At 45.7% G+C, this 8,989-nt stretch overlaps 1 protein-coding gene across 1 annotated transcript; it reads left to right on the top strand.

The window, feature by feature from the left end:
- The first annotated feature begins 302 nt into the window (after nt 1-302).
- Nucleotides 303-3,536, top strand: POU3F3 (POU class 3 homeobox 3). The gene has a single exon (XM_020987906.2). It carries the CDS (start codon nt 335-337, stop codon nt 1,823-1,825), a length of 1,491 nt encoding a protein of 496 aa, XP_020843565.1. The 5' UTR covers nt 303-334; the 3' UTR covers nt 1,826-3,536.
- Nucleotides 3,537-8,989: the final 5,453 nt, after the last annotated feature.

Genomic DNA, 8,989 nt, shown 5'->3' with positions numbered 1-8,989 from the left:
CTCTCCCTAGGGCGCTGTTGCTGTTGCTGCTGCTGCTGCTGTTGACCAAGGCCCGGCGGCGACCCCCGCACCCTGCGGATCGGCGTTGCAGCTGCAGCCGGGGGCGGCTGCGGCGGAGGCGGAGGAGGAGGAGGAGGAGGAGGAGGAGGAGGAGGAGAAGGCGGCCGGGCCGGCGGGGCCCGGGGCGGGGAGGGGAGAGGGGAGAGGAGGAGAGGAGGAGAGGAGGAGGAGGGAGGAGAGGCGGCGGCGGCTGCGGCGGCTGCGGCAGCGGCTGCGGCCGCGCTGCTGCGCGGCGCGCGGTGGTGGCGGCGGTGGGGTGGCGGGAGCGGAGCGCATGGCCACGGCGGCTTCTAACCCGTACCTCCCCGGGAACAGCCTCCTGTCGGCCGGCTCCATCGTGCACTCGGACGCCTCCGGCGGCGGCGCGGCGGGGGCGGCGGCGGCGGCGGGCGGCGGCGGAGGCATGCAGCCCGGGAGCGCTGCCGTGACCTCGGGTGGCTACCGGGGGGACCCGTCCTCAGTCAAGATGGTCCAGAGCGACTTCATGCAAGGGGCCATGGCCGCCAGCAACGGCGGCCATATGCTTAGCCACGCTCACCAGTGGGTCACGGCCCTGCCCCACGCCGCCGCCGCCGCCGCCGCTGCCGCCGCCGCCGCCGTGGAAGCGGGCTCGCCCTGGTCCAGCAGCGCCGTGGGTATGGCCGGCAGCCCCCAGCAGCCGCCACCACCTCCGCCACCGCCACCCCCGCAGGGCCCCGACGTGAAAGGCGGCGCCGGGAGAGACGACCTGCACTCGGGAACTGCGCTGCACCACCGGGGGCCGCCCCACCTCGGCCCCCCACCGCCGCCGCCCCCCCACCAGGGCCACCCGGGCGGCTGGGGCGCCGCCGCCGCTGCCGCTGCTGCCGCCGCCGCCGCCGCTGCAGCCGCGCACCTCCCGTCCATGGCCGGGGGCCAGCAGCCGCCACCGCAGTCTCTGCTCTACTCGCAGCCCGGGGGCTTCACGGTGAACGGGATGCTAAGCGCCCCCCCGGGTCCCGGAGGCGGCGGTGGGGGGGGCGGCGGCGGCCAAAGCTTGGTGCACCCTGGGCTGGTGCGCGGGGACACGCCGGAGCTGAGCGAACACCACCATCACCACCACCACCACCCGCACCCGCCTCACCCGTCGCACCCACATCACCCGCAAGGACCCCCTCACCACGGTGGGGGCGGAGGCGGCGGTGGAGGCCCGGGACTGAACAGCCACGACCCTCACTCAGACGAGGACACGCCGACCTCGGACGACCTGGAGCAGTTCGCCAAGCAGTTCAAGCAGCGGCGGATAAAATTGGGATTCACGCAGGCAGACGTGGGGCTGGCCTTGGGCACCCTGTACGGGAACGTGTTCTCGCAGACCACCATCTGCCGCTTCGAGGCCCTTCAGCTGAGCTTCAAAAATATGTGTAAGCTGAAGCCGCTGCTGAACAAGTGGCTGGAGGAGGCCGACTCGTCCACAGGCAGCCCCACCAGCATCGACAAGATCGCCGCCCAGGGCAGAAAGAGGAAGAAGCGTACCTCCATCGAGGTGAGCGTCAAAGGGGCCCTGGAGAGCCATTTCCTCAAGTGCCCCAAGCCTTCAGCGCAGGAGATCACCAACCTGGCCGACAGCCTGCAACTGGAGAAGGAGGTGGTGAGAGTCTGGTTCTGCAACCGGCGGCAGAAAGAAAAGCGGATGACACCCCCGGGGATCCAGCAGCAGACGCCCGACGATGTCTACTCGCAGGTCGGCAACGTGAACGCGGACACACCACCCCCACACCACGGACTGCAGACGAGCGTGCAGTGAAGATGGAGAGAATGAGAGAGGAAGAGAAAGAGAGGGAGGCACCGGACACCGCAGCCGCCGCCGTCGCCTCCGCAGCTGCCGCCAGCCACCGCCAGCCGCCACCACCACCTCCAGCTACCGCTGCCGCCGCCGCCGCCGCCACAACAAAATCAGCAGCAACAACAGCGAGAGAGGAGAAAACATCCATCCTCCTCTCGGCCCCCACCTCCTCCGCCCCCCCATACCTACATACGTGCACACACTTTTATAAAAAGGAAAGAAAAAAAGACAAGAGGACGGAGGAGAAAAACACCAAAATCAAAGAAAACGGGGGCAAAGAAAACAAGAAGCTTAATAAATACCCAGACTGTTTAGACTGGTTATATATATATATATATATATATACTACATATATAAATAATGAAAAAACGTTTGGAGAAAAAAGGTGAAGCGATCAAAGCGATCGCATTTATGTACTGTGGTGGTTTTTCTTTTTTTAATGGGGGGGAGGTGGAAATGCGTACTGCACCAGAACTACAGATTTCCCCCTAAATGATCCCCTGTTGAAGCGGTGGACAAGACAGCACCCACCTCGACACTTCTCACCTTCTCTCCTCTAAAAAAAAATGCCCCCCTCCCTACTTTACCCTCCCTCCAAAGGGCTGTCTAATATGACTCACGGAAACTTTTTCTTTCTTTCATGGGAACAGTCCAGAAAGGAAGAAGTAAAGGCATTTGGTTTGATCAGAGGGTGCCTACCTGCATTCCAGGACCCCGGGCTTTTTTTTTTCTTTTTTTCTTTTTTCTTTTTTTTTTCTTTTCTTTTTTTTTTTTGCCATATTCACATAATTCTGGGGCAAGCAGACATCTACTCTGAAATGAAAAATACCAATTCACTTCAGAAAAAGGAAATATGCACACAGCACTAAAATAACCAGACTGAATAACTGAAGTTAAAAAGAAGGAAAGAAAATATTCTTAAAGTTGACCCCAAAAGAAAAGAATGGGTGGGGGAGGGGGAAAGGGACAAACACCGAAGGGGGGGTGGAGAGAGGAGAGACTCCCAGTTCGTGAAAGTTCGAGGTTCTAGGAGGACTTTGCATGAATCAAGGGCAACAGCAAAAGAGAAATGGGAAATAAGTCAAGCCTGTCAGAGTCATGGTTTTGACGGCTGCCACTCAACGTGGAAGATTAAAAAAAAATCCACCGCTAATATTTTTTTTATTAATATTTTTATTTTTTATTTCTGGACTGATTCAGATAAAGGGATTTAGAAAGACTGAATATCTGCAGCTGCACTTATCTGAACTTCTCCTCTCCTAAATCCGTTGCCAACTTTGATTGAATGGGTGCTGTGGATGTGATTATATAATACTGCCATTTCCAAGCAGTGTTTTTGGTAGGTTTTAATAAACAGACTTTTCAAAAGACGGCAATATAGAATTGTTAGATCCGTTGTTGATCTAAAAATATTTGCTTTATATTTTCATTAAATGACTTCTTTTAATATTTTATTCAGAATACCTATGAACTGCTGCAAAACGGTAATTTATTTTTCCCCAGATCTTGTATTACGTGTTTTTTTCAGACGAGCACAAATCAAAAATGAAATGAAAATATGGACAGTTGTTAGGTAATAAGGGTATCTTTTGATGTGATAATTTGATTGTAATTTAATTTGAGTAGTGATTCCGTAAGAGCTGATTGAGAAAATAAATTTGTTAGAATGAAATAGTCTGTGTCTGATGCGTAAACACTGTGTCGGGGGAAAAAAGTATTCTTAAAATATTTTTAGACAATGCAAATCCTTAAGTGGTAGAATTAATGAACTATAACCTAAACCACTTAAGGTTTTTGCAAATGCAAAAGAAAAGAAAAGGCTTATTCATGCTGTTAGCGGTTTAGGGTAGTATTTCTCTTCTTAATTCATAAGCTTCCTAATATCCCTCTCCCTAATTTCAGTGAGCTTATTAAAAAATGGGATAATGGAATAGTCTAGCTAGTAAGTAACCCTCTTCTTGGAAATACCTGTATTCTTTTAACCTAAGACTACAGTGCCGCACTAAATGTACCAAGAGATTATTAATGGTTCTTACAAAATGCTCCAAAAAGTTTAGCCTCTCCCTCCTCCTTTCCATCCCTCCTTCTCTATTTCTATGTGTGTCTGGCCTCTTTTCTCAAAACTAAAATAGCGGAGGATAGTTTTTTCAGCCTATAAATGATTTTATACAATTTAACATCTGAAAGATAATTGCATTTGTCTTTATAATCTAATGTATTTTAATAGAATAATATACTCCCAAAATTCTAGTTACAGTCTGTGTAATCGTTGTCTCAGGCTCTTGGTACTGTGTTAAGTGCTCCAATGTTTTCTTCATCCTCAGCAGTTTCTATATCTTCCTAATACAATGGGGTATATTAGTTTGTCAAAGATGCCTTTAGATGCAGCAGAAAGGGTTGTCGTACTTATTAACTGAATTTATTAATATTTACAGATGTGTGAAAATGAAAGCTTTCAATATTTAAGGTTGTAAGAACTAGATAAGCAAAAGTATCAACAAAGTTAAATCCCTCCTTAGTATACTTTTCCAAAAATACTTTGTGTGTGATATAAATCTTAAGTATTCCATAGACTGATTTTCCACCCCCCTCACTTTGTCTCTGTCACTCCCTTTATCCCTCCCCATCTTCTCTCTCTCTCTCTCTCTCTCTCTCTCTCTCTCTCTCTCTCTCTCTCTCTCTCTCTCTCTCTCTCTCTCTCTCTCTTCTTTCTCTCTCTCTCCCTCCCTCCCTCCCTCCCTTCCTCTCTCCTTCTTCCCTCCCTCCCTTTCTTCCTTTCCCCTTTCTCTGATTGAAACTGGGGTTAAAAACTGGGAAAATTTTTAGAGAAACAAGAAAGAGTTGTTCCTGTTGGATAGATCTGGTGTCACTGTCATAAATCAAGGCCAACCTGATAGCTCTGTGTTAGGATGCTTTATATTTAAACACCATCTTTGGCTAAAAATCACAATGATTTGGATTTGTGAAATTTGGAAAAGACCATAACCCAAAAGAAAAAGAGAAGGATATCAAATGAAAGAACCATAATTTTAATTGTTTTTACTTTGTTTTCTTTTCATTTTTGTTCAGTATTAGCTGTCTAGCAATTTTATAACCTGGAAAGGGATGGGAATAGAGGGAGGAAGGGAGAGAAGGACTTCATCAGTTTTACTGTCTTCAGGGGATTCAAAAAATGGCGTCTAATTTGGAGGCAGAGGGTTGGGTGGGTTTGTGTTTATGTGGTGGATACTATTAACATGTGAGGTGGAATCCTGTTTTTCACACAGGAAGGGTAGTGGCTGATTAGACAAGGAACAGGTCTATTTAAATTTCTTAGAGATATTTGGTTACTGGATTTGGATGACAACAAAGGCTAACATTAGGTTTCACACTGTTTTCTATTAAAAGGCAACCTTTGCCGGGTTCTGTAGAAGAAAAGCTGATTTCAGAGTAGCAGAGTAACCTTTAGTTTGAAAGGCCGGGAAAAAAAAATGTGCCCACTTGTGTAATTATTTTGCATAGTGAGGTCATTTTGTCTCCTAATAATAATAACATTATTGTTGTTGTTGTTGTTGTTGTTGTTGTTGTTATCATTAAACAATGTTTTGAATGTATTTGGAAACTTCAGGGTTGCAAGCACATGGATAACAAAGTGATGGATAGCTATAATGGAGAGGTTTATGCTAAGGGTTATATTGTTACACATGTAAATATGAAAATATTGTTATATATCACCAGATCTTTTAATGAATTTAAGCATTGTGTTCATTTACACCACCAGTGTCTCTTGTGGTTAGCAAGTGAGTCTCCATTTTTTCCACCATTTTTGTCCCCCACCCCACCCCCTTTCCCTACTTAGCCTAGAGGAAAGCCAAATGTTTAACAAAGTTATATTTAATCAGTCTGGGTAATCCCAAGATGTGATTATTTAGTTTACAGTTTCTTGTTCTTAAGCCTCAGTCTTCTCACTAACCCTCCCATCCTTTCTCTACAAGTCTATATGAGAAATCTTTTCAAGGTGTATTTAAAATAGTCACCTCACTGTTGTTGACATACCTAAATTTTTTTTAGAATTTAGCACAGATCTACTTTGTTTCCAAATACAACCATTCCTAATTGACCTTTAGAGCTTCCTTATGCTTTCCTGTAGTATCTGGTGTTTGCACATGGCAATGTTCATGACTTGTTCTGTATGAATGGTTTTCAATGGAACGTTCAGAGAAAAATTGGTTCTGATATGAAATGCAGTATATACTATTGATAGTTTTATCAATAAGTGTGATATTTTAAATAATTTTAACAATTAAATTTGTTTTTTAAATTATATATTTGTAAAATATTTATCCTGTTGAAAGCAACAATATATTGTTGTATTTATTCGTTTTATTTTTGTAATAAATGATCAACCTCTTCAAGTTAAAGCAAAAATGCTGCTTTCATATACTTATGCATAAATACATTTTAAGAGATGGATATACTTACACCAATTTGTATGGTAAACAGAGTGAGATCCATCAATAAGTTGTAGTTTTTGGAACTAAACTGTAGGAGAGAAACATTCTCTCCACTTGGAGTTTAGTTTGCCCAAGTTCTAGGGTAATTAATCAAATTCTAAAATAGATGCAACAAGTATTGGCACTAGATATAGAGTTGAAATTAATTATTTAGGACCCAGACCTTCCCCCTCCCCCCCCAGGCAAGAAGATAGAAATTCTTAGGGAATTCTCTTATTTTGTTGAATGCACGTGGCTGGCTAGAAAGACGAAAACAGATGCAACGTACCGGTGACAAACCCAATTATTTTCTATTTCATTTGGAAATACTTGGCTGTATTCAGTCTTGGATCGGAGAGATAGAAATAAAGAGAGTTGAGGGGTTGGAGGTATCGATGGACCCTTCAAAGCAAGATGCTTTGGGTCTGGCTTTCGCTATTTTCGGGGGGGGGGGGAGTAAAGCAGACCAAAAATAATAATAATAATAATAAGGCCATTCAGGATGGATACGGAAGAACAGAATCTCTTTCTTCCCATCTAGCAATTGGCAAAATAACCTAACAATAAAGAGGGAAGGGAGGCTGATAGGACGAAAATGGCTGTGTGGTCTTGACTACCCAACTTTAACTTTGTGCATGTGGGACACTAGCTTATCCCGGCTCCTTAGAGCTGCTGTTACCTACCCTTGATCTGCAGGTCACTCACGTGACATCTTGGCTGCTAGTGCTGCACCGAAGGCTTGACCTTGACTTCCATAAGGAAATCAGTGGGCTCAGTGTTTTACTCTTTAACCTGCTTTACCCCAGAGAAGGGAATACAGGGGAAAGTTGGAGGACTTGGGGGAGAAAGAAGGGGCTAGTGGGGAGAGGTAGTGGGACAGGAACTATTTAATCAAATGCTTTTGGTTTTGTTAGATCAGATTATGACCTATTAATTAGATCATTCTTTTTCGTTCTTGGTTTAACATCCGTGCTCGTTCCCGTATCTTAAAATGTGAGTGCGAATGTGGAAAGCATGGACCTATGATGTAACTCTATTTCAGCTTCAGGAGACTGGTCTTCTGGCAGACTGGGTGGATTGATTTCTTTTATGAGGTCGGTTTTCCTAAAGGAAAAATCAACTCTGGAAGTGACCTCAGATGGGTCTGTGAGCACAGTTAACAGACCGTGCTAATGGCAAAATAGTGGGTGAGTGGGTGTGCCTGGTCTTTTTGTTTGTTTGGTTGGTTGGTAATGTGGGGGGGGGAAGAGTGAGGATAGCAGTGAATCAGTCTCAAGAAGTTCAGAGATGCAGTTGATTTCAGGTGTGGCAGCATGATTCAGGTATAAATAGGAGACTTTTTAATAAACATAAAGGTAAAGAGGGAAGGTGTTCAATAACAGTGTGTGTTTGAGTGTTTCAGTGTGTAAGAAAAGCAACTGAATGCTACTGAGTGGTAAGTTTCTGTTTATTATTAGTATTGTCATTTGTATTGTTGTTATTGCCGCCTGGCAGGCCGTCTCTAACCTGATTTTTGTTTCGTGGGCAATGGGAGACCTTCAGGGAAGGAGGGAGGCAGCCTGCTGCTCAGGCCTTCCGCCGCAGCCAGACTGTGCAGCTCACCAGTGGCAGCTGCTGCGGATCCCACAAGTTGTTTTCCTCGTGGCGACCATTCAGCAAAACGCACGATCCTTTCTCAAAGATTTAAATTTCGCGGATGAATTACCATACACCGGTTGCTTAGCAACTAAATTCAAGCAGGGCTAAGAATATGCAAGCTTTTTGTATTCTCATTAATAAAAATGCCACTCTGACACAGCAACCTGACTTTGGATCACTGCAACTTCTGTTAAAGCCATAGGAGAATACAACCCGTCTCCTCCATTTAATTACAGATCAGAATAGCTTGAAATGTGACGTTTTGTTAATCTATCTTCCTAAAAGCGATGTAAAAAATAACGGCTTTTCAAAAGCAGTAGAAAACTCTCTCTTTTTTTTAAATGGAGCTGTCTGTCAATGTTACTGATAGCTGTAAACCGAAACCTTTTGAAACATATAGTTTTTGCTTCTTCACTCTCCTATTCCCTACCCCTATCCAATCTAAAAAAAGAAAAAAATATCAGTGCACTGGGAGCCACAGAGACTAAACTACAGTGGAGTTCAATTAAGAGAAAAGTAGTGGCCACTGGAGAAAACAAGCTACAAGAGAAGAGAAAGTTATTAAAGTTAAGTTGGCGGGCAAGTCGGTGAGAGTAAGGAAGATGCTTGCGAATACTTGAAGGCCCTGACGATGGTGGTTGTAGAGCGAAAGGCATTCTACCTTACTGAGCTCAAATCAACTTTTGCTGAATTTCCGAGCTTTGGTGGGTATTTGTGTGGTGGTTTGGGGGCTGCATGGGGCTGATGTCTCAGGCTCGCTTTCTCTGCACCCTTCCTGATTCCAAACGTCCCCTTCTGGTTCAGACTCCATTAGAGAGGAGCTTCTAAATCGAAACAATTGCCGTGGCCACAACCTCAGTGATCCCCTTCCCCAAAAGTCTGATTGCAAAATCGAGAGATCAAACGCGATGCTCTGGGTAATAGAAACAAATACTTTAAACAAACAAACAAACAAACACAAAACCCTCGTTCTGCAGTAGTAATTTAAGAATGGAATGTTGGGGGGGTAGGGAGG

Source organism: Phascolarctos cinereus, unplaced genomic scaffold (assembly GCF_003287225.1).
Source record: "Phascolarctos cinereus isolate Bilbo 61053 unplaced genomic scaffold, phaCin_HiC Scaffold_7;HRSCAF=346, whole genome shotgun sequence".
In the NCBI taxonomy this organism is placed as follows: Eukaryota; Metazoa; Chordata; class Mammalia; order Diprotodontia; family Phascolarctidae; genus Phascolarctos; species Phascolarctos cinereus.
The sequence above is the reverse complement of the archived record's forward strand: the minus strand, read 5'-3'. Positions and strand labels throughout refer to the sequence as shown.

Coding starts and splice junctions, on each gene's coding strand:
- POU3F3 (XM_020987906.2), top strand. CDS start 335: ATGGCCACGGCGGCTTCTAACCCGTACCTCCCCGGGAACAGCCTCCTG.